At 54.4% G+C, this 24744-nt stretch overlaps 1 protein-coding gene and 1 long non-coding RNA gene across 4 annotated transcripts; one reads left to right on the top strand and one right to left on the bottom strand.

Annotated features, from left to right (window-relative positions):
• Positions 1 to 800: 800 nt before the first annotated feature.
• SEC14L2 (SEC14 like lipid binding 2) lies at positions 801 to 23583 on the bottom strand. 3 transcript variants are annotated; one of them, XM_086348707.1, is made up of 12 exons: positions 23450 to 23583; positions 21227 to 21302; positions 16400 to 16443; positions 16005 to 16064; positions 15279 to 15467; positions 13358 to 13453; positions 13162 to 13222; positions 12670 to 12753; positions 8663 to 8769; positions 8436 to 8575; positions 8119 to 8288; positions 801 to 2404 (listed from the first exon to the last, which is right to left on the bottom strand). In XM_086348707.1, exons 1-12 carry the CDS (start codon positions 23501 to 23503, stop codon positions 2274 to 2276), a joined length of 1212 nt encoding a protein of 403 aa, XP_086204833.1. In that variant the 5' UTR covers positions 23504 to 23583; the 3' UTR covers positions 801 to 2273. The 3 variants fall into 3 exon arrangements, with proteins under 3 accessions (XP_086204833.1, XP_086204835.1, XP_086204836.1); XM_086348709.1 differs by lacking the exon at positions 23450 to 23583 and adding an exon at positions 22686 to 23056; XM_086348710.1 differs by lacking the exon at positions 23450 to 23583 and adding an exon at positions 22814 to 22833.
• Positions 1209 to 14871, top strand: LOC147355755 (uncharacterized). The gene is made up of 3 exons (XR_015144763.1): positions 1209 to 1345; positions 9578 to 10261; positions 12475 to 14871. It is a non-coding gene; the product is annotated as an uncharacterized LOC147355755 (long non-coding RNA).
• Positions 23584 to 24744: the final 1161 nt, after the last annotated feature.

Here is a 24744-nt window from a genome sequence, read left to right as displayed (position 1 = left end):
TTGGGTATCCGCAAACAAAGGCATAGCCTTTCAACACAGGCACTCCTGGGTTCAAATCCCAGTTGTGCCACCTATGAACTGTCAGCCAGGTCTGAAGAAATGAAAAGTAGCCAATATTTACTGAGCGTATCAGGCTTTCTAAGCGCTCTGCATCTATGATTGTTTCCTTGAATCCTTGCAGTAACTCTTAAGAGGTAAGCACAGGGCTGTGGCCTGGTACCCAGGAAATGCTCATTAAAGAATTCGCTTTATTATTATCAAACAAAGAGCACAGCCTCCCATTGAGAGCCGTTTTCAGCCCTGGGAGGCTTTATCATTGTAGGATCGTGTAGGGCAGCCAGGTCAGCGGGATCTTGCAGGAAGCTGGGCTCGGGAACCAAAGGCGATCCCCGGCCCCGGAAACACTGGTAATGCCTGCGCGGAATTAGGAGACGGTCTCTAACGCCACGTGATCGTCGCTTCGCCACCACCCTCCCAATCCAGGCCCACCACAAGCTGTGCGCGCGCTCGCCGGACCCACACTAGGTAGCTGCTTGGAGAAGCCGGAGCGGAGCGAGGCGGGGCCTCCTCCCTGACCGTGAAGGCAATCAGGAGGACCATTAGTGCCCTTAGCAATGATGGCGGAAGACAGCCCACCTGCCGGGCCAATCTGGGGACGAGCTGGCCGTGGGGGCGCTCACGCGAGTGTAGCAGGTGGCTCTGCGCGTGCGCCCCGCTGATTGGCGGGTAGTCCTGAGGCGGAAGTTTGCCTGAGTGAGGAAGTGTGAGGAGCGAGACAGAGGGCACAGACTTACGCGCTCTGCGCGCTGAACGTTCTTTATTCATTGGCTACTTTTCCTAACAGAGCGTTGTAAACAAAGGTCGGGATGTCCTCCTGAGGGGTCTGGCTGGGGCCTGTGCGGCCTCGGGCCTCCTGTCGGCGCCAGCCTCCCCCCTACTCCCGCTCCCTCAGCTTGGCCAGACCATCTCCCCAGGCTGGGCCAGGGCCTGGGTTTCTGAGCGGAAGGAATGCCCCAGGCAGTGAGGGCCGGGGCAGGGAGCCTTCCCCGGCTCTGTGCAGCCCAGGACCTGGTGTCCGTTTGGAAAACCTGGGACTGGGTTAAGGGTCGTGATCGCCCGCAGGGCCTGTGACCTGCAGCCCCTGGTCGCCGAGCCGCCACTCCTAACCGCCCCCTACCCACCGTGGCCATCCCTGCCTGTCACCGTGGGCGGAGGGGGTGGGGGCCCGCGAGGCTATCTGTGGCTGCCCTGAGCCCCTGCCGTGGAAGCCTCCCCAGCAGGCACCAAGAACCCGCGGCACCCACCATGTGCCTCCCAGAGACGGGACTGCTAAGGCCTCGCTCAGGTCAGTCAGGAAGTGGGCTGTCGGGCCCCCTGGGAGATTCAGCGCCCTCACTGCTTTGATCCCAGCTGTCACTTTTGGGTGGGGTGCTCAAATGGAGAGTTAATTGATGAAAGCCTGGCGGCACTAAAAATAGGGGTGGAAGCCTCCGAACTCGCACCCACCACCAGCCTCTCTGGCCCTTCCCAGAGCTGGGATCTCGGGAGGTGACTTCCCTGCGCTCTGTTTGCATCTGAGGACAGTGGCTGGATACCAAAGCTCACCGTCCCAGGAAGCTCTGAGTCACTGACAATCATTAGTAATCAAAGAGGCAGCTAGCGGGACCCAGGGGTTGCTGAATTCCTCGAGGTGAGGGAGAGGCCTGCCTCTCACCATTAAAGGGGAAGATCTGTGCTGATTCAGGCCACTTTCCAAGACCTGGGAAAAGCCAAGAGCCCAGCCTCGGAGACAAAGGGCAGAAGAGCCTCAGAACCCCCACCATAACTCTAGGAACTGGCTACCTTGCTATTCATTACGATCTAGATTTCCATGTTCATTTGGGAGCAAGTTCCCACCCCCTGCAGCTGGCTTCCCTTTAGTGTTAGGTCTCAGTCTCTCCCCTTTTTCCTAATTTCTTCCCTGCCACCCCATGGCACCTGCCTTCCTGTCTCAGCTGACACTGGACAGGTGAAGTTGGCACAGTTTACAAGGCAGATACTATCTCGGTGCCCAACCCCTGGGACTCCTTAGTAATATGAGAGGCAAGGAGACCCACTCCAGCTACTCTCCCGGTCTTTCTTATTCTCAAATGAAGGCTCCCCAGATCCAGCCCCAAGGTCCTTCTTCTAGCCCAGTTTTTCTGGGTGTCTGAGTGCCGGGGAAATGACCATTACAAGGGGCAGAAACTGATGGGGAGACACTGAGGGAGCCAGGCCTGCTGTGGGGGTAGGCATTACTTTGGGGTGACTGCCCCCAACTGTTGCATCTTCTCTTCTGAGGCTTTGTCTGGAAGCAGGACCTCCACGGTGAAACTGACCTTCTTTGCGTGAATGAAACTGTAGGTGTTGTCAAACCGCAGGACATCTGAGGGGAGGCAAAAAGACAGACACTCAGGCAGCCCCACAGAGCTTAGAGACAGCGCTATTTGTTGACTGAGCAAGTCAGTGTGGTAGGTAATGAGGACGAAGGTGGCACAGTGATGGTCCTGAACCTTCTGAAACCCAGACTAGGTGGTTACAAGATGTTCATCAAGAGGGAAAAAGAACATGCCAAGTGCCAGATAAGTGGCAGAGACAGTCACATCTGTTAACAGCTTGGAAGGAGGGGGCCCTATAGACTGAAATCATGAGAAAAGCTTTTTAAAGGAGTTAGAGCTTGAACTGGGTCTTGCAAGGCGGGGAGCAGAGTTAGTAGCAGCAGTACTTGTTAAAATAATGATAGTAATGGCGACAACGGCTATTCCTATGACTCAGGAAAGGGTTGGCAATCTATATTATTCATGGGAACTCTTGAGTTCAACGTTAGTCTTGTTTTATAGAAACAGGAAGTTACTATGTCACATGTGAGGAAGGGATGGAGCTGGAATTTCCCTCTGGTCTGCACTGCTGCCTGACTTGGGCCCTGGAAAGCCCAGTCCTGTTCATTTTCTGAAAAAAGTAAAATAGGCAACCCTTTTTTTAGGCAAACTTTTTGAACCAGAAATTTATCCCACAGAAAGATAAATGGACAAAGATGCTCAATGCACCCCTATCTGTAATCATAAAAGATGAGGAAAACTAAAATGTTCAAAGGAGAACTGCTTTAAAAGTTTTTATTGAAATACTATACTGGATAAAAAGGAGGTGAGCTTCATGAGAATTAACCAGGGAAACCGTTGACAATATATCCTTAGGCCAAAAAAGCAAACTGCAGAATAGTCTATAGACTGTTTACAACATTTTTGTTAGTATCGGTGAGTGCTTAGCTGCTTAGACATATCCAGCTCTGCGACCCTAAGGACTGTAGCCCACCAGGCTCCTCAGTCCATGGGATTCTCCAGGCAGGATTACTGGAGTGGGCTGCCATGCCCTCCTCCAGGGGATCTTCCCGACCCAGGGATTGAACCCACATCTCCTGCACTGCAGGTGGATTTGTTACCGCTGAGCCACTGGGGAAGCCCTTTTTGTTAATATATGTAAAAAAAAAAAATTTTTTTGTCTTTGTTATTTGGCCCACCTACACTGACTAATTTTACAGTGTCAAAACTCCTTCAAATATACACTGAATGACAGATGTTAATTCCTATGAATGTGTATGTGTGGGCACATGTCCTATATATTATGGAGACATGTAATGCTCCTAAAGGGATGGAAAATATTTGGTAGGATAATTCACAAGACCTGTTAGTGATTTCTTTGGGAGAGAGAAAATGGGCATGCAGTTGGCAGAGAAGGCTTCCAAGCCTTGGCCAACAAACAGACTGCTTTTAATCTAACCCTTCTTTTTTTGAGTTGTTCCATTCCAGTCAAACACCCCTTCCAAAGAACAGGGTGGGAAAACAAAAACACTGGCTCTGCTCTTTCCGCATCCTTGTCTTCTCTCACTTTTCCCAGCCAAAAAATACCCTGTGTATTTAATCCTGAGATGTAATCTTCCCCTTTTCTGACCCTGGATAAAATGCATAGTTTAACCCAAGGGTAGACATACCACCCACCCTTTTCTTCATGGTATGGACTGAGTAATAACAGTCATCAATTTTCTCTCTGTGCCAGAGTTCTTCAGGACCAATGGTGCCTCTGGAAAGAAGGAGACTTCCTCTCTGCCCTGGATGACAGAGCCTTAGCAACCAGAGTCAGTCATGCTAGAGGAGAAGTCTTTGAGCTCCTTGGACCAAGCACCAGGGCTGAGATGACTCTGCCTAGCATGACATTCTGCCCTCAGAAACAAGGAAAGGGCTGTTCTTAGGCCCAGGCCTGAGGGAAGTGGAGGTCATGAATTGCAGTGGTTCATTTTGACACTAATTATGTACTCACAGACTCGTAGAGGCCCCAGAGATCCTCCAGGCTAGGGCTTCTTCACTTTTGTAGGGGAACTGATCCCTACAAAATCTGAGGGCATACAATGTCAGGGCTGAGAATCTGACAGCATACAATTTCAGATCCCACGGAGCCCATCATGGACCCTCTGGGGCAGTGGTTCCCAGTAGGAAGGTTACCATTCTGAAGACAGGTGCTGGGGGGTAACCGTGCCCTCTCATTCGTGAAAGAGTCTCAATTAGTGTCCTTTAATTTCTCTTTTATATTCCAGATTAAAATGACAGTGTTAGTTGCTCTGCTGCTGCTGCTGCTAAGTCGCTTCAGTCGTGTCCGACCCTGTGCGACCCCATAGATGGCAGCCCACCAGGCTCCCCCGTCCCTGGGATTCTCCAGGCAAGAACACTGGAGTGGGTTGCCATTTCCTTCTCCAATGCATGACAGTGAAAAGTGAATGTGAAGTCGCTCAGTCATGTCCGACTCTTAGCGACCCCATGGACTGTAGCCTACCAGGCTCCTCTGTCCATGGGATTTTCCAGGCGAGAATACCGGAGTGGGTTGCCATTGCCTTCTCCAGTTAGTTGCTCAGTCATGTCCAATTCTATGCAACCCCATAGACTGTAGCCCACTAGGCTCCTCTGCCCATAGAATTCTCCAGGCAAGAATACTGGAGTGAGTAGCCATTCCCTTCTCCAGGGGATCTTTCCAACCCAGGGATCGAACCCAGGTCTACTGCATTGCAGACAGTCTGTTTTTAATGTCTGGGCCACCAGGGAAGCCCTATATTCCAGATAGGAGAGTGTATTAAATTTTTAGTTATGTTGTGTAGGTGGGTTATAATATGTATGAATTTCATTTCAGGATAGTAGAGGAGACATTAGATACTATTATAAAAGGGAGATGGTTTGTCTTTAAGATTTAAAAGCACTGCTCTGGGGAGCCACAGACCCCAGATTAAGATCTCCTGCTCTAGCCTACTCCCCTCATTTTAAGGAAAAAAAGAGCAAAATCTAATTACTTAGAGGCAGTTGCTCAAAACACCTGGAGGGTTACTTGCAAAGCTGGACTCAGAACCAGGTCTCCTGGTGCCCAGCTGAGCTGTTTAATCTCCCTACATGTTTCAGCTCTCTGACCACACTGCACACTCCCAGCAGACAGAGTTCAGATCTTTTTTTTTTTCTGAATCTTATTCTTTCCTAGACAAGTACTCTACACTCAGGGCCTCAGGATATATTAGTTGGGAGGAAAACAAAGTGGAATTAGTTCAAACTTTGAATATACTTGGGAAATGACCGGCACAGCCCAGGGAGGGTTCGTGGGCTCCTACCATTGGACCCAGGGAGGGTTCGTGGGCTCCTACCATTGGACTCAGAGCTGTAATTTCTCCACTGGGTGGTTATGCTCTACTTTACAGAGGGTTGCCTGGTTCCCCCAAGGCATCACCTCCCACAGGTCAGCTTGTAACCTAATATCGGGTTCTCAGAGGCTCAGCTCTAACCTTGGCCATGGCCTGGGCAACAGCTGACCCCACCACGCTGTCTTTAAACCTGGGCAGGGGGCGTGGATGCTAGGGCTCTGTGCCTCCTGAGAACGGACGATACAAAGCTCCCAGTCAAGGCCCCGCAGGCAGGTAAACACTCCATCTGACAACATATCCACGAGGAACTAAAATCTGGGATTTGCAAACCTAAGCCTGATTATGTTAAAGAGTTCATGGTCCTACGTGGTACTACAGAGAGGCAGTGGGCAGTGATGGAAAATGGGCTGGGCTCTGCTCCTGGGCTCGGGCCAATCACTTCCTGGGTCTGGGACCGTGCTCTCTCCTCTGTCACGTGACCATCTCTAGGGTAGTCTGTGGTCACGAGATCCTGCCCCATTTCTTGCCTGTATCTGACTCTTGGTGTCTACGCACACCACACTGTGGGACAGTATACCTCTATACCCCAGCTTCCCTGTCCTTTAAAATAAAGAAGCTCGGGCTTGCATGGACGAAGTGCTTTACGCCCCGAGGACGACAGTGTCTGGGCTGGCGCTCACCTGATGCCTGATGCAAGGTATACCGCCTTCTCCCTCAGGACCCAGCAGCTCGCTAACAAGCATAGCTCTCCTCCCTGGGGAGCCAGACCACAGAGCATCTGTGAGGAGGGGGCGGTAGAGACTGAGGTTGCCTGGGCTGCGGGGGAGGACACGGATCTGAGGTTTGGGCGGTGGTGTGGACAAGTACAGAGACAGAGACATCTGTGGGACTAGTTCAGAACTGGTGGTGTTGCCATGGAAACAGGGTGCAGGGCTTCTCCCCTCTCCGGCACTATCTCCTCCGGGTCTTGCCCTAATAAATAATAATGGGGGCCAGGGTGTGCTGAGTGCCATACAGCAGGTATGATGCTAAGTGCTGCACAGACCTGATCACATTTCATCATCAGGTGTCCCCATGAGGTAGAGAATCTGATCCCCATTGTAGCAATCGGGGGACTGAAGTTCAGGGAGGCCAAGTCACTGGCCTAAGGACTAGTCAGTGGTCAAGTCTATTGCAGCTTGATGACAAAGCCCTTACTGTTACTGATTTTCCATGCCTGGCTCCTCGGCTCAGACAGAGGAAACTGGAGATTTGAGGGGGGTTTTCTGTGTGTGTATGTGTGATTTTTCTGCCTAGAAATATAGTACATGTTCTTTGTAACATAAACTGTATTTGCAGAACCAGTATAGAAAAAACATAAGCCCTCTATGTTTTCTTAAGTTCCCAGAGATAACCACCACTAGCGTTAGCATAGAATCCACAGACTTCTTTTGACTTTTTATTTTAGTCAAAGTGAGGATATACCATATATGGTATGTCTCATGCCTTATTTTTTTTTTTTTAAACATGTTAAGAGTCTGCCTGCAATGCAGGAGACCTGGGTTTGATCCCTGGGTCGGGAAGATCCCCTGGAGAAGGAAATGGCAACCCACTCTTGCCTGGAAAGTCCCATGGACAGAGGAGCCTGGTGGGCTACAGGCTCCCATGGGGTTGCAAAGAGTCAGACACAACTGAGTGACTTCACTTTCAGTTTCAGATATCTTATCCATCACTTTATTCTCTTTAATGTGATATTATATTCTACTGTATAGACGGACCATAATTTATTTAATAAAGCCATTTAACTTATCGTCAGTATCCCAAACTGCTAGGAACATCTGTGTACCTATATCTTTGTGTCCTTGTATAAATATTTCTGTAGGATAAATTTTCAGATGTAGAATTGCTGAGTCAAATGGAATTTGACCAATATTGCAAAGCTAAGGGAGGTTAAGCACCTTTCCCATGCCGATTTACCATTTTTATTCCTCTTGAGTAAACTTCCTGTTCATGTTCTGTGGTCACTTTTTGATCAAGCTGGATGAGTGAAGCTCAGCAGAGTCAAGGCTGGGTTCTGCTCACCCTGTGATCCCTGCACCTGCCCAGCCTGTTCTGCCTCTCTGATGTCTGGGGAAGGGGCATCCCCCGGAAACGTCTGATAGCGGCAGTCACAGCCCAGGGAGACCTGGAACCAGAGAGCAGGTGTTCTGAACCCTTGCAAGCACCCAGCACTGTGACTCACCTTTACCTGGGAGCATCAGGTCAGAGTCCTACCCTGCTGTTAACCAGCTGGGTCACCTTGAGCCTGCCCTCTCACCCCTCCATCCTAGCAAGAGAGGGTGGAACTGATGGCATTCTGCTTCTAGAGCTAACCATCTGTGAGCTGAAATCCAGGGAGAAAGAGGGACCTCACAGGCAGACAGCTAGAGCAGGGGCTTTGAGGGACTCACAGATGCCAGGATCGCTGCAGGTGAGGCTCCCATCCTCGGGCACAAGGTGGGCGTTGTACCTCTGGCTGGGCAGCACCTCCCTCATCTCCCCGGCCCGCTGCCGCTCCCCCACCTTAGTCTTCAGGAAAATCCCAAAACCGATGTCCGAACCGTCCGACATGAACTGCCACCTGCAGGGGACAACCACCCACTCAGACATGACTCCATCTGCACGTGCCCTCTCTAGGGTCCTGTCACCAAGGCTTCTCCCACCCCAGCCCTCCGACCGCCACCTAGGGCGGCAAGCTCCGGTCTCCTGGGAGGGTCCAGGACCTTACCTGAGGACACAGCCCGGGAAGAGGATCTCATACTCCACTTGGTGGGAGGAGCCCCGGGAAATCTGCACGCTGTGCTCATACTGCTGCTTCACCTGGTCCCGCACGTAATACTTCTTGGGGATGTCACCCCCGTAGTTGATCTAGAAGTGGGGCACGGAATGAGCTGGAACAAGCACTGGAGCCAGGGATTCCCTGGTCACCTCCAGTCCCCCTGGGGAAGCCCATACCTTGGATTTACATTTGGGGTTTCCATCAGGGTCAGTCATGGTGCCCCCATACTCCACAGGCAACTGGTCAGGGCTGATATATTTCAGCAAAACCTCCTTCCAGTTTGCTGGCAGGAGAGGGAAGGAAGGAGAAAAAAAAAAAGGATCAGCACTAGGCAGGATTTCATCACAGCCCAGGCAGTCTACACACAAGAGGCAGAACAAAACCCGTCCACCCCTGCACACCAAACACGGGCCCTGGGAGCACAGGACGTGCACACAGCTCTTCAGGGGGTTCGAGATGGGCCATCACCCAGAGGACTGCCCTATGCTGTACCAGGAAACAAGAGCAGAGTCATGTCCCCATGGCCTCTGGCCAGCTGGTCAACCTGAGGCAAGCCACTTTGCTCTGAGCCTAGGTCCCCCTGCTGCCTTGCAAGATCATGGTGGGAGGGAAGTGAACTAAGCACTTGAGGAGGTGTTTGTCCTAAACTGTAAAGTGCCCTATCCTTAGGAGAGTATAGCATCACTCCCAGGAAAGGGATACAAACGTCTGAAGTGCAAGCAGGAAGGAACAAAGGGAAGGGCATTCCATGCAGAGGGCACGGCACGTGCGTCAGGCAGGAGGGCCTGAGTCAACGCGCTCTGCCCTGGTTAGACCGACGTGAGGGCCCGACCAGGGGTCTCGTCCCCCATCACCCTCTGTGCTCAATCATGACTGAATGAATGCGTCACTGTAGACTAACCTCTTAAGCGAGGTCCCTTGGCTTTACCCCCAGGCACACTTTCACTTCTGCTCTTGTTTAGGCTGTCTGGGGCAACCGGTGATTTGGGGTGTTTTTTTTTTTCTCTTATTTTAGTAATCAAACCCTTTCCTGGTAGGAGAGGTGGCCTCAGGTGCAACTAAGGCTGAGATCCACTTCTCTGCCATTTCAGATTCCTAAACGAGTGTCAGCCAGAGGACAGTGTCTTGATCCTGGGAACCTCTCCGTGCTGACTACAAACACCAGACACAGGCAGCAGCTCCGAGTCACAGGGTACCTGCAGCATCCTGTGTGGCCAGTGCGGCCTGGAAACCCACGAGCACAGTCCGGGGGCTCCCAGCCGCAGGGATTTAAAGACCTGCGACTAAGCAACTCCAGGGCCCTGTGCCCGGCCTCGGGGTGCCCGGTCTCGGGGTGCTTCCATCTGTGCTAAGCTGCAGCCCGGGGCGAATTTCTGCCTCCTCTCTGTTGAAGATCTGTGCCTTCCCAGCCCAAGGCGGGTTCGGCTGAAAGGGTTTCAGGTGTGGGTGGGAACATACTGAACCTCCTCCGCAGCCGCTGCCAGGAACCAGAGCTGGGCTCACGCACGTGGTGGGCGGCAGCCACAGAAGAGCCAAAACTCATCAAGAGCCTTTCGCTCAGACTTTTTCTTCCCCCAGCTCAGCTGGAGGGTTGGAGTCCGGCCAGGAGCATTCTTCCCATCTTACAGACAGGAACTGAGGCAATAAGGACAGCACTCCTTGCGCCAGAGCCAGCACCAACAGCCAGAGGTCCTGTGCCCTCCAGACTGCTCTGTGCCACACCCAGGCCTCAGCACGTGTTTGCAAAACTTCTGCGTTCAATGTGGTGCCTGAAGGTGAGCATTCAGAAGCCTTCACAATTAATTCCCTTTCTTCCCCCTCAAGTTCAACTCTGGAGAAGGCAATGGTAACCCACTCCAGTACACTTGTCTGGAAAAATCCCATGGACGGAGGAGCCTGGTAGGCTGCAGTCCATGGGGTCGCCAAGCGTTGGACACGACTGAGCGACTTTCACTTTTCACTTTCTTGCACTGGAGAAGGAAATGGCAACCCACTCCAATGTTCTTGCCTGGAGAATCCCAGGGACAGCGGAGTCTGGCGGGCTGCCATCTATGGGGTCGCATAGAGTCGGACACAACTGACGCGCCTTAGCAGCAGCAGCAGCAAATTCAACTCCACAGGTGGTCTTAAGCCACCCATGAAGCCGATCTACTTTTCTAGGCTTTTCTCCCACCCCTCCACGTCATACTCCAGCCAGACTCGCCCCCTGCTTGTCCCTGGCTGCCTTGATTCCCAAGCATCTTCCCTCTTGGCTTTCCCTTGGCCCGACGTCCACCGGCTTCCCCGCCAACCACTTCTCCATCTCCCTGGCAGGCTCCTCTTTCTCTGCCTGCCCTCGAGCCTGGATATCCCGCACGGTCAGCCTCTGTTCTGTGGGCGACTAGTCTCATGTCCTTCTCAGGGTCTCATCTGCCTTTGTCTTTGTTGTTCCTCCATCGCTATGTCGTGTCCAACTCTTTGCAACCCCGTGGACTGCCGCACACCCGGCTTCCCTGTCCTCCACCACCTCCCAGAGTTTGCTCAGATTCATGTCCGTTGAGTCAGTGACGCTATTTAACCATCTCATCATCTGTCACCCCCTTCTTTTGACTTCAATCTTTCCCAGCATCAGGGTCTTTTCCAATGAGTCAGCTCTTCGGATCAGATGGCCAGAGTACTAGAGCTTCAGCATCAGTCTTTCCAGTGAATATTCAGGGTTGATTTCCTTCAGGGTTGACCCTCTTTCTGAAAAGTCCCAGAACTCCTAACTGGAGTCTGTCCCTAAGCTTTAGGCCCAGGCCTCCCCAACATCTGTACATCTCACAGTCTCCTCAAATTCAACCTGGAGCTTTTTCTTCTGGTTGTGTTATTCCCCAGTGGAAGTGACTGCAATGCTCGGTCACTCGTGCCAGACCCCAGGGAGCCATTCTAGATTTATCTTTCTCCCTTCCTACCTCCAGCCAATTGAGTTCCACTTCCTACAGAAGTCTGAAGTCCATCCCCTCCTCTCTGTCCCTACCGTCCCCAGCCCGGCTCAGCCTTTCAACTCCACGCGTGCGGACTTTGGCTGTGGGGTGCAAAAATGGTATCTCGTTCCTCACAATCAACAGAGAATCAGATCTTGGCACCTACCCTGCCCCCCGATTAGAACTCCTCTCCAGTGCCCAGGAGCCTGCCAGAGTCAGTGCCAGTGCCCTGGGTTCTCTGCCATCCAGCTCCTGGCACCCGGCTCCCTTCCCATATCATCTCTTGCCACACCCTGCGGTGCACGCTACAGCCACCTTTGCCACAGTGTGCAAAGTCTTTGCTAAGCGCCCTTCTCTCTGCCCAACGGCTTGCTGCCTCGCTTTATCCAGCCGCCCGACTCACTCTATAGCTCGTAGCTGAGGGAGGCATCGCCCCTACCCAGGCTGGGCAGGCTGAGTGCCCCATTCAGTGTCCCCATGGGCTCTTCCCTTTTACATGTAACGTCACACACTGCTGTGGTTTTACCCAGGTGGCTCAGTGGTAAAGAATCCACCTGCCAATGCCGGAAACGCAGAAGATGTGGGTTCGATCCCTGGGTTGGGAAGATCCCCTGGACAAGGAAGTGGCAACCCACTCCAGTATTCTTGCCTGGAGAATACCATGGACAGAGGAGCCTGGTGGGCTGCGGTTCATGGGGTCTCACAGAGTCGGACGCGATTGAGCACACACGCATGCTCACGCTTGATACAGCTGTTTGTGTCTCCCTTTCCCGAGAGGCCACCAGCTCTTTAAGGGACTCTGTCTTCCCTCTGTGGCCTTGACACCTATTGAGTTCAGGGCCGGGCGCACAGCAGGAGCCTGTGCAACGCGGCTGGCTCTGCTCCTGGGACCCCCTGCTCTGCTCCTGGGACCCCCTGCTCGGCCGCGTCCAGGGCCTCTTCTGGCTTGTGTCCCAGCTTTCTCTTAAAGGGCCCTGTCCTGCTTTATTGCAAGCTCACTGAGAATGAGGGCTGCCATTTCATTCACCTTTGATTTTCCCCAGAGTGTTACAGGAAGAGTTCTCATGAAAACAAAGAGGAAGAAGCCCCTTGCTGGGGCCCAGCCTGCTTCCGGGGTGCCACTGCGCCCCAACCAGAAGAGGGAGCCTTGGCCCCGGCGGCTCGGGCCTTCCCTATGACGCCATTCCCCGTGGGGGTGCTGCCACGCAGCCATGGTTCAGAGAGAATGGGCTACTCACCTCCCAAGACCTGGATCTTCTTACGAGTGTCCTCACTCAGGAAGGGTTTGACGAGGTTGTAGGCCACAGGGAACAGCTTGGGGGCTACAATAGAGACCAGGGCATGTGAGCCCCAGAGCATCCCTAACCATTGCCACGTGAGGACCCCCTGCATCCCTAACCATGTCCATCACGGCCTCCAGCATCGGGCCACACGCTCCCGGGACCATGGAGCCCACGTAGGCAGCCTGTGTGAAGTTCAGCTGGCCTATCTGTACGGGTGGAATGCTCCAACTTCCTCACCAGGCTGGGAGGCTCCAAGGAGGTAAATGCTAAAAGCCATGCGAATTATGAAGCCGTCTGTGTAGTCACAGGTCAGTCTTTGGAACGTGTCCCAAGACCGCCACCCTGACCTTTGGCTCATTCTATGTTTATTCTCCCCCGAATTTGTCCCAGGAACATTTTCGGCCCCTCCTTCCCATTTGGCTTCATCACAGGTAGTTCCCAACTTACCTTTAACGATAAAAAGACGCTTCAGCGTTTCGGGATAATTTTCCTCAAACATGCAAAGAAACTGTGGAAAGAATTCAGCGGGCTCAGAACTGCGCCAAGGAGAGAGGCTCTGCTTCCTCCCGCCTCCCCCACCCCACAGGGCCTCCGAGCACCCCCATCTCTCACCCTCCCACCCCACCCCAGCCCTGGCCCTCACCTCCCCATAGGCCTCCACGGCCGGCTTCCAGAGATGCTTGAGACCCAGGCCCTCGCAGTCATAGATCAGGGTGGTGGCCTCTATCTTCTTCCCCATCTGCAGGGGGACAAGAGCAGAAAGTCACATCACACGGCCCCGCCCCCAGAAACACACACCGAAGGCCACCCCGGTTCAGGGGAAACACTGATTGTGCCTTGTGCCCACACTGCAACCAGATCTGGGCAGGGCCAGACCTAGAGTTTTCCAAATCAGGATAATTACCCCCAGGCCGGAACTGTGGCCTAGACAAGGTCCCTTCCCGTCTAGATCGCCCTGCTGTCATCCAGGAAATGACTGGGTAGACCGAGATGACATCTGAAGCCCCTTCCATTCTGCAGCTTGACCTGGTTCTGCAGCTCCCTTTCCTCTGCACTCCACATGGCCACGTAGCTCGCAGGCACGGATGCTCTCCGGCCAACAGGAGCCCTAAAGGGGCATCCCCATCTAACGCTCCTCTCGATGCCTCGGCACACACTAGGTGCTCAGTGACCATGGAAGACACTGCTGAAATGTCCCCAAACCTATCACATCATTTGACTGCATGTTTACGACGACTGAGGAGGAGGGAAAGAGAGAAGACCGTGGCGGCTCCAGCTTGCTCTTCAGTCTTTTTCCTGTAAGAGAGTCAGCTGTCCTTCTCTCTGTCTGAATTGAGTTAGACAAGCACAGAATCTGAGCTCACTGACACCAGCGGCACCCAAATAATCGTCCAAGGATAGGGTGGTCCCGACAAAGACTCCACTGATGCCCAGGCAGCAGGAGAAAAGCAACGACAACATAGTATATTTTTACTTCACTCAGTTTAAAGGATTGCCTCTTCTTTCAACGGCTGAGTCAAAGATCTCTCGTGATGAATGTCACACTGCACTTGAAAATATGTGGGTTGTTTTCAAATCTTGTTTGATACTGATTTCTAACACAGATTCCACAGTGTTAAGAGACCAGACTCTGTATGATTTCAATACCTTTATACCATGAAATTTTTGCACCTTGTTTTATGTCCCTTTGTATGTTCCAGTGTCTCCTGGTTTATAGTCTATGGGAACTTGAATAGAATTCATATCCTGCTGTTGTGTGAAAACTGTATAAATCTTAATTATGTTGAATTGGTTCATAGTGCTTTTTCGTCTACTGTATCCTTCTACTGGAGAAGGAAATGGCAACCCACGCCAGTATTCTTGCCTGGAGAATCCCATGGGCAGAGGAGCCTGGCAGGCTACAGTCCGTGGGATCGCAAGAGTCGGACATGACTTAGCGACTAAACCATCCATCCATCCATATCTTTCTACTTTTCCATTAGTTTCTGAAGAGTCTGATATTGAAATTCTAACTAAAAATCTTAATTTATCTACTTAAAACAGTAATTGCAATATACAGTGAAACTGTAGTTAACTTTGTTCTGTACTTTCTAAGTCTCCTGTAAATGTATCATCATACTTCCATAAATTAAAAAATGACAAAGAAAGAAAAATAAATCAAAGGACTGTCTCTTTTTTTTTTCCTGACTGCACCATGCTGAACTTCCCCAACCAGGGATTGAACCCCCACCCCCTGAAGTGGAAACAGGGAGTCTTAACCACTGGACTGCCAGGCAAGTCCTGAAGTTCTACCCCTTGTTCTGAGACGACACCCTCCCTATAGTTTGGGGCTTAATTATGGCAATAATAGCTGGTAAGTGTTTCCTCAGTCCTTACTTGGAAAAAAAAAATGAAATCTGGAAACACAGGTCAGTCCCTAAAACTCTGTAATTTCACTGGTCAATGAAATCCACACATCAGGGCCTGAGCCCTGAGGCTGCACTTCAAGCCATGTGTGACATCCAGGCTCCGGCGTGACCGACTCCACTGGGCAAACCCCTCTTCGGCCATGCTGGCCCCCTCACCTTCTCGGTCTGGCGGACACATTCCTGCAGCAGCAGCTCACAGTCCCGCATCTTGGTCTTGAACAAGTCCTGCTTGCTGGCCGAGAGGAGCAGACCCTTGGCGTCCAGGGGACCAATGATGTCGTACCAGATGGGGGAGCCTTCCAAGTCGTAACCGCACATGCCCCCTGACAGGTACTGCTGCACCACCTGGGCCAAGACGGAGGGGCGCCTGGTCAGCAGACCCAGGGCAGCCACCCCTTCCCCATGTCCAGGGCCTTCCTCTGGGTTTATCCTCCCCTGGGTGCCAAGGATACTCATTCAGTGACTCGGCATCGTCAGACCTTTCCTCTGAAGGCCCCAGGCCCACAGTTCCAGGACTCTGGCCCTGACAGCCCTCACATGGGGTACCGTACTGTCCTACAGCAGTCCCTCGGGCGTGTCTGACTCTTTGTGACCCTATGGACTGTAGCCCACCGGGTTCCTGTGTCCATGGCATTCTCCATGCAAGAATACTGGAGTGGGTTGCCATTTCCTCCTCCAGGGGATCTTCCCCACTCAGGGACAGAACCTGAGTCTCCTTTGTCACCTGCATTGCAGGCGGATTCTTTACACGCTGAGCCATCGGTCAACTTTCGGCCTTGTCAGACCTTTCGTCTGAGGGTCCCAGTCCTGTGGATGCAGGATACAGGCTATGGCTGTAACCGACCTCCTCACGTGGGGTGGGGCGGCATAATCTGTCCTCACCTCTGGAGGCTGCCAGCTCATGATGTTGTCAATGTCCTTTTGCTTCCGGAACTCCACGTGCTGCAAACACATAATCGGGACTTTAATAAAGCGGGGCAGGGGAGGGGGCTGCCCTTAACAGGCATCTAGCAACGGGTGGCAGCACGGACCACAGGTAAGTCACGAGAAAGCCACTGGCAGGAAGAGAAGGCAGTGCCTGTTTCCAAGGTCTCAGCAGCACAGATTGTAATTCCTGGTTGGCCCAGAACTATGAAAGCTCTGCTTCCCGGGAAGGGACTGAACTTTGTCCCCCAGGATAAGGCAGTACAGGCTGTGATCAGGGTGGGAGGGCTGGATAGAAGTCCGGGCACGGTGTGATTCCGATGGGCAGGAAGAGAAGCAACCAAGGGTCTCACCTTCCGGAGCATGGCCTCGGATTTCTGCAGGTTGAAGTTTCTTGCTGTAACAGGGAAACACGGACAACAATTAGGCCAGTAGCTTGGGCACTGAGGACTAAGAGACTGTCCTGCTCCTGTGCTGGGGTCCTGGGGGCTCTTAGATCACCCTGCGTGCGGAGGTGGGGTGAGGACACTCACTGAGGGTTTGGGGAGCACCTCGACCCCTGGGCTTGCAGGAAGAACAGGTCAAGGCTCAGGGCAGGTGGGAGCAGCCCTGCAAGTTCAGGGTCAAAAGAGCTCTCTCCTAGTGGATGCAATCAAGTGAAGGATCTTATCTCCTCTTAGGAAAAGCGAACCCTGGACTCCCTTATCATTTAGCCTTCTCCTTCCAAAAAGCTAATCTCCTGCAGGGTCTAACACTCAGTGCTGAGAACTTGACCTTGGGTTCAAAGATGAACACAGCTGCCTGTAATCTGGGGCAGGACTGGCAGTACATTCCAGTAGGATGGGGGTGGCGGTGATGAGCCTCCACTCATCAAAGGGCCCACGCATACCCCAGGGGGACAGAGGACCCTCCTCCTCCCAGGATTCCCAGAAAGTTTCAGAATCAGAGTTCCCCTGGCTCAACGGTTCAGCGCTGAAGAACTGATGCCTTTGAACTGTGGTGTTGGAGAAGACTCTTGAGAGTCCCTTGGACAGCAAGGAGATCCAACCAGTCCATCCTAAAGGTGATCAGTCCTGAATATTCATTGGAAGGACTGCTGCTGAAGCTGAAATTCCAATGCTTTGGCCATCTGATGAGAACTGACTCACTGGAAAAGACCCTGATGCTGGGAAAGACTGAGAGCAGGAGGAGAAGGAGATGACAGAGGATGAGATGGTTGGATGGCATCATTGACTCAATGGACATGAGCTTGAGCAAGCTCGGGGAGTTGGTGATGGACAGGGAAGCCTGGTGTGCTGCAGTCCATGGGGTCACAAAGAGTTGGACACAACTGAGCGACTGAACTGAACTGAACTGGGTCAACTCTATCTCATGCACAAACCTCGACACGCTGTCCTGCTCACGGTTCAACACAAAGGCTCACCAAGGCCACCTGCTCCCAGACAATCCAGGCAGCTACATGCACTTGCCCCTCACTGTTGTTCTGAGCAGAGACCCTTCTGCAGAGACCCTCAGAGAGGAGGGGGTGCTTCCTCAGCCACGTGACAACCCTTCCAAGAAAATTCTGTGCTGCCACCCTGAGTCCCCGCCTGCCAACATGCTGCCCATCCGTGGATCCTTTAACCATCCGGCATAGCTTGGTGTCAAGTCCATCCACTTCCCTTTGGAGGTTTTCCAGTTTCCCAGCGCCTCTCCTAATGTGTGTGAGCCAGAGCACAGGTGTTATCTACCCTTCTCCAATTAAGCCTAAGAACTTTCTCAGCAAGAGGCCAGGTCCTTAACTCAAGTGCAGCTTCCCGTCAACTGAAACCCCCAAATCCTTTTCACCTGGGCTACTGAGAAGCCTCTATCCCACAGGCTAAGAGGCGGTTTTCTGGATCTCTCCCTATCAGATTTCATCTTGTTATGGTCAGCCACATTGCATTTCTTAAAGAGCTTCTGAGATCCACATTGTGGGCAATTTTGCCATGCGGCCTATGAACTGCCCCTCCCAGCTTGATGTCCTCTGTGGGTCACATCGACATTCAGATCTGCTGACAGCCCCGGGACCTGGGCCAGACAGGCTGCCCTCTGGACTGCCACCGGCCCCTTAATCACTGCTCTCTGGGAGCGGCCGGGCACATTCCCTGACTCTGCTGCCCTGAAACACAGTCCACTCTCCTGCACCCAAAGGATGCAACAAGAGATATGCCCAAAGCCACGCCCGTCACTTGGGCCAGACTTGCGCCTGCAGAAACAAGCAGCCTTGGCTCTGGGGAAGTTCCTTCTCATGGTCCCCTTACAGGTGCCGTCATGACAGTGGGGGGTGGGCAGCTATCAGAGGAATATGATCTGGGTTTGCATCTCAGCCCTTCCGCCTTCTTCCTGTTTGACCTTGGACAAGATATTGCAGCATCTCTGGCTGAATCACCCAATGAGCTAAAAACACTTGGAAGACACAAGGCACCACGCTGTCATGACGGGGGGACGCAGTCAGACCTGAAAGTGGGGATCCTCCAGGCAAGGGAGGGAACCCCCAACTGTGAAGTCATCTTCCTGGGAAACAGGAGTGGTGGTGAATTGTGAGCCCCTTATCTCAGTGAAGCTCTCTAGTTAACCCTTAGTGGCTCAGGCCCAATATTCAGGGTCTTCAAGGGCCCTCCCCAAGCTGCCACTGCCTCTGGCAGTATGGGCCTGAGGCCTCCCCGGGGCTTCTGCTCCTTGGTCAGGGGGCAGCTCAGGGCACGGCTTAGGGCATGGCCAGAGAGATGGGCCTGGGAGCCGGAGTCCTGGGTTCTTATTTCATCCCTTCCTAGTCCTAGGAAATAAGGAGGCTCAGCCCTGCCCTGCCAGGCTCACAGGTTTCCTCCACCTCCTGGTTTTATCTTGCCATCTGACCCTCCTCCTCACTAGCGTGCCCAGAACTGGGGAGGGGAGGGTGGGTGGTCAGAGAGTGATGTGTGAGGGCCCGAGGGCCAGCAGAAAGCTGAGCCCGGGTCAGGGAAGCCCTCTCACACCTAAGGCTAGAGAAAGACATCTGGCTGGCAGGTGCCTTGCAAATGTTTTCTTTAGAATGAAAAGGAGACAGAAAAAAGGTTTCTTTTAAAAAGGTGGGGGGGGGGCAGGGCGGAATTCCCTGGCAGTCCAGTGATTAGGACTCTGAGCTTTCACTGCCAAGGGCTTGGGTTCGATTCCTGGTCAGGGAACTAAGACCCTTGCATGCTGCACAGCACAGCAAAAAAGGAAAAGAAAAGTAAGGGGACAAAAAAACCCTAGTTGAAATTTACAGTAGAGTCTGACCAGGCCTGAGCTCCTGCCCAGGAAAATGTGGGGCACGAATGACGTGCAGAGGAGATGCGTCCTGTGTTTGAAGAGGCGGAGCTTGGCCAGGCGGAGAGGCGGGTGGACAGCTGTGGCTGCCCGAGAGGGTGCTGGTCTGAGGACCAGGGGCCCGGGGTTGCTGCCCTGATTCTCTTTCACGTTTGCTGTGTGCCCTCAGGTAAGCGCCCTCCCCTCTCTGAGCCCCAGTTTTCTCATCTGGCAGATGAGGATGACTGCACTCCTCTTCCTGCAAAGAGAGGGACAGGAGCTATCCCAGGGTGGGGGGTTGGGGTGCCCGGGAAACCAGCTGCCGGCTTCTCTTAGATAAAAGAGAGCTGCGATGCTGTTCACCTCAACGGCTCTCTGAAACCACTATCTCCCAGCCTCAAGGTAGCTGGGAGGTGTGTCTGATCCTCACGCAGCTGGCCCTTCAGTAAAGACTGGGCCAGAATATTCTCCCACTCTGGACTGACTCCACCGCCACCCCCCCTCGCTGCCCCCCACCCTCTCTGAGTGGGCACAGGTAGGAGGGGTTCACAGCTTTTTTGGGGGTGGGGGAAATGGCAAGTGGCACTTTCTGAGGTGCACAGAGCCCCAGGGGGCTCTCCTGATGGCACTTGTCCGGGGTGGGGAGGCCTGCCAGCAGCGTCTCCAGAGTGCCCCAGCTATTCAGTTCCTGGACTAAAACAGAAAATCATGTCTCTCCGCCTGTCCCAAGACTCGTAGGGGACGCACGTGTCTGTGTCTATAAACAACTAATCGGCCGGGACTTAAACTTTAATACTGGGGGCTACAACTCTGTATCCCCACTCTAGTATTCTTGCCCGGAGAATCCCATGGACAGAGGAGCCTGGCGGGCTGCAGTCCGTGGGGTCACAAGAGTCGGACACGACTTAGCAACTAAACCACCACGATTCTGGGTCCTGATTTAATCTCTGCTAAAATAACACAGAGAAATGTTCTCTATTATTTCTATGTCTGGCAATAAAGTTTCTACAAAGGAAGAAAAAGAAAAATATGTCACAAGAATTGAGAGAGAGAGAGTGGCACCTGACTTGAATCACAGAAGAGGAGAAGAAAGAAAAGCTTTCAGGAGTTGCAGCGTGAGGTTGAGCCGGACCCGACACTAGCAGAAACGTGTACATTTCACCAGCACCTGCACAGCGCTGTTACGGCCCACCCTACAGCAGGCAGGACACCCGATCTCGTCCTGCCCTCCCACACAGGAGCCGAGGACAGAGGTTCACCCCTGACCCAGGTACAGGCCAGGCAGAGCTGGGAGAGATCTCAGGGCTCTGGAACCAGACGCTGGCTTGAGGGGAGTTTTGTAAACCTAGATCGGGCTGAATGCCACCCATGGTATTTCCCCACGCTCTCTGCCCCTCCGACATATATGAACCTCTGGCAGCAGGCAGCCTGCCGTTCCCACAGCAGGGGCCAGCCTCTCCCACGGCCAAGACTCTGGTTCCGAACTTAGCTCTGCCTCCAACTTCCCACCAGCGTGGGGCCTTTCTCGGGGTTTCCTCAACCTGCTTCCTCACATCCATCGGCAGAGTGTGTTCATCCAGTGGACGGACAGGGCACAGGGCTGGGAGCCAGCCAACCTGGGCTCCGGTCCTCTGCCTGCAGCTCAACACTGTGCGACCTGGGGCAAGTGACCTCACCTCTCTGAGCCTCAGTGTCATTATCTATCCAATAATATCCAACACTATCCAACAGGAGGGTTGAAATTATCTAATAATCAAGAACCCTTTTGGTTCTAAAGGTTGAATCCTCCAGATTTTGAGAGCGCCAGGGGCAGGGTTCCCAGAGGGTGCCATTTCTGTGACCCAGAGCAAGCGTCTGGCCCAGCCTCCCTCCTGCAGCCCCTCTCCCCTCACCTCGGAGCCAGCGCAGGAGAAAATAGTCGTCTGGATTCGGCAGGGCAGGCAGCACATCCTGGACATTCTCTCGAAACTGCAGCGAGAGGCGGCTAGGTGAGCGGCAGGTCCCACCCTGACCACCCTCTGCCCAGGGCTCTCCATAGAGGCTTTCGCTGGGCTCCTGCTAAGTACGGGGCAACTCTGCAGACACAGGCTAAGCACCTGGGCGGCTCGGGACCCTGTGTGGGTTGTGCTGGTGGGAGCTGGGTAGCAAGAGGAGGTGGGCAGGAAGTATGACACCACCCCGGCCTGGCTGCGGGCACTTACACACTCCTTTGTGGCCGATGGGCAGACATGTCCCTAGATAACTGTCACAGTAGACAACCTGGGGTGTGCCACCGTAAGGGCATCTGTTTACCAAGCATTTCTGGTGTGCCCAGCATTGAACTTGGCACTGATTCACTCTTCACTCAAGAGTCCCTAGAGGTATGACTGCTCCCATTTTACAGACGAAGGAATCAGAGCTCAGAGAGGTTAAGTGACGGCCCCAAGGTCAACAGCTAGAAATCAGCAGAGCTGGTAAGCAAACCCCCCGGTCTGTCCCAGGCCAGTGCAGGCACTCTGTCCACCATGGTCTCCCCCTTTAGTGATGGGATGCTGAGCAACGTGCTGGGGGGCAGAGGGAAGAGTTAGATTCTGACTGGGGCCAGGAAGGGGGTGGTCTCCTATGTCTTCATATAATAATGGCATTTGAGCTTGAAGGACTCCAGAGGCAGCAATCCGGGTGGAGGGAGCAGTTCCAGGCAGAAGCCACAAAGGGGGAAAGGGCGGCGAGCGCCAAACAAGAGCTGGACAGTGACCCCAAGGATGGCCACGCCCACTCTGACCCTGGCCGTGAGCACGCCCCCACGTGCTGTGCTGTCCCCAAGCCTCCTGCTCCCAGTCACTGACCTACAGGGCAGCCACAGAGGGACCAATGAGGACCCACCACCTCTGCCCCTTGCTGGGGTCAGCCAGGGACTGGAACCATCCAAGCCCGCAGACAGCTCCCAGAACCCCAGGAACTCTGGCGTGCCGCCACCCCTTACCAAGGACCCTCCCCAGCCCCCGGTTCCTAGCTTAATCACCACCTAATCCCTTCTCTGCCTGGTTTCCCCTGCAGGTCAGCAGTAATATCTGAAACCTCCCTACCCCCCAGCCTCCTGGGATGGGGAGGCCCCGCCCGGGGACACCTTCATGGGGCTCATGCCACAGCCCCACTATTACTGGCAGGAGGCGTCTGCCAACCCTCCTCCCCCAGTTTCTCAGCAGTGGAAAAGTGCCCAGCTGTGGAGCCTCCAGCCCTTAAGGCTGGACCCAGTCGATTCCAAGAATGGCCACTCTCTCCTCTCCCCAAGGGCAGCTGGTGGGAGAGGGTGGGGCTCCGAAACTGCTGTTCCCTTCCTCTGTCCAGGCACCAAGGCAAAGCTAGGCTTACCTCCTTGCCTCCTGAAAAGCATCAGCCGGAGTCCCCAGCCAGGGAGGCTGGGGGTGGGAGGGCGGCTGGGTGGGCAGGACAGGGGAGTTGGGGTTGGGGGTGAGGGGCTGGTCTCAGCTCAAACTAACCCCAACTCAGTCTGGCCCCGGTAGGATCCCAGGCTTTGCACCAGCAGGTGCTCCCCCTCCACCATCTCGTCCAAACTCCTCAATATCTTCCCTCAAGGAGGGAGCAGAGAAGGACCGCTTGTGCCCAAGGTCGCAGACAGCCTGGGGGCCAGAGCAGAAGCCATCCAAGTCTCCCAAGGAGCCCTCGGGAGGAGGCCCCTTCCATGTACCACTCACTGCGCCTCTGCCAGAGGAAAGCCTCCCGGAAATGGGAGGGAACCTGGGGCCCTGCCCCTGCCCCCGGGCCCGGCTGCCAGTGCCTGCGAATCAACGTTGCCTTTGTGCCCACCCCCACCCCCCCAGCTGGCTCCGTGGGCTCCCAAGCAACCACTTCTTTCCCAGATGGCAGCGCCGAGGACTCACCCGGGGATGGGGATGGGGCCGGGGCGGCCAAACTTCCCCGGGGTCCCCTCGGCCGGCGGAGGGAGCCAGGGAGTGTGGGGGTCGGCGGCCGCGGGCAGCTCAGGGCGGCGGTCGCCGCTCCCTCCGCCGGCCGCCCGCGGACCCGCGCTCCCCCCCGCCCAGCCCCTTCCCCGGCCCCCCGCCGCCGCCGGAGGAGCAGCCGGCCATCGTCGCCCGAGCCGGGGCGAGGCTCACCTTGGCCAGCGCCTCCTTCTGCTTGGGGCTCAGGTCGCCGACCCTGCCGCTCATCGTGGCTCAGGCTCGGGGCGCGGCGGTTGTCGCAGCAGATGGAGCGCCGACGCGTTCTCCGCCGCCGCCGGAGTCGAGTCCCAGCCTTTTGCCCGGGCCGCGTGTGGCGGCCAAGCCCCGCCTCTTAAAGAATCCCAAGGGGCGGAGTAGGGAGCGATGCGCTGGGCACGGGAGCATCCGAGGCGGGTCCCCTCCGCCCTCCTGAAGCGGAGACCTGGGCGGGAGGGGCGCGCGCCAGTGCCCACCCGGGGCCGAGGCCGGTGGACCGCAGTGGGGCAGGAAGTCTGGGTTGCAGTCCCAAATTTACCTTTAGCTCACGGTGTGACCTTGGAGGAGACACCTGAGCTCTCTGGGCCGTGTGACCCCATCTGAGAACTATCTAAAGATTTCTTGTAAGATCAGGTCCCCAGGGGGCCAGACTTCTCCTGCCAACCCGGGAGGGAGCTTGCCTGATGCCCTTGTCGCGGGGGTCCAGGTCCCCTAAGACTAGCCATCACCTCCAGGACAGTGGCTTTTTCTCTCTGGGGTCCTTGCCTGCCTCCTGTCCTGCCATGGATTTGGGGCCGCTGCTGCCAACCCAACTGGGGCCCTTGCAGGAGTTAACAGCCTTTCCGCTTCCTGCTGTGGGGCAGGCAGTCTGAGGGGTAGGGAAGCCCAGACCTCATCTTCCCACCCAGGGCCCTGTCCTCTGCTCCTGACCTTCTCAGCTCTCCGAGAGGGTCGCAAGGTGCTGGCACCCTCCGCTGGCATGGAGGAGTGCTTCCTCTCTGGGAATCAGAAGATCTTGGGTTTGAATCCTAAACCTTCCCCTTCTTTTTATGAGACTTCGGGGAGCAAGTTCAACTCTGAATCCAAGCCTCTTCGTTCACTAAATGGATTTAGATGATCTGGACCTTGGGTCAGCAGGAGAGGATAAAGCCAGCTAACATACATAATGCCCTGGGTGCAGTGCTTAGCCCAAGGGTCCCCTCTGTGACCACTGCCCTCATCCTCTCTGCTCAGCCTGCCTTTGATGCCTGCCTGGCCTTGGGGTGGGGATGCAGGGTGGACACGGAGGAAGCCTCAGTGAAAGCCGATGGCCCAGTGAAAGCTTATCTGCTTCCCCCGCCCACACCCAGGGGCCAGAGCTGTGTGTTCCCCGGGAAGTTGCAAGCCTGACTTGTGGGACAGAAGCCATCTGACGGTCCTGCAGTGTCCCCTCCCCATACACTGAAGCCATTTCCTACTTGCCAAGCTCACCA

The sequence above is a fragment of the Bos grunniens genome, chromosome 17, assembly GCF_055505025.1.
Source record: "Bos grunniens cultivar Pamir isolate PY7600 chromosome 17, Bosgru_T2T1.0, whole genome shotgun sequence".
NCBI classification, from domain to species: domain Eukaryota; kingdom Metazoa; phylum Chordata; class Mammalia; order Artiodactyla; family Bovidae; genus Bos; species Bos grunniens.
The sequence above is the reverse complement of the archived record's forward strand: the minus strand, read 5'-3'. Positions and strand labels throughout refer to the sequence as shown.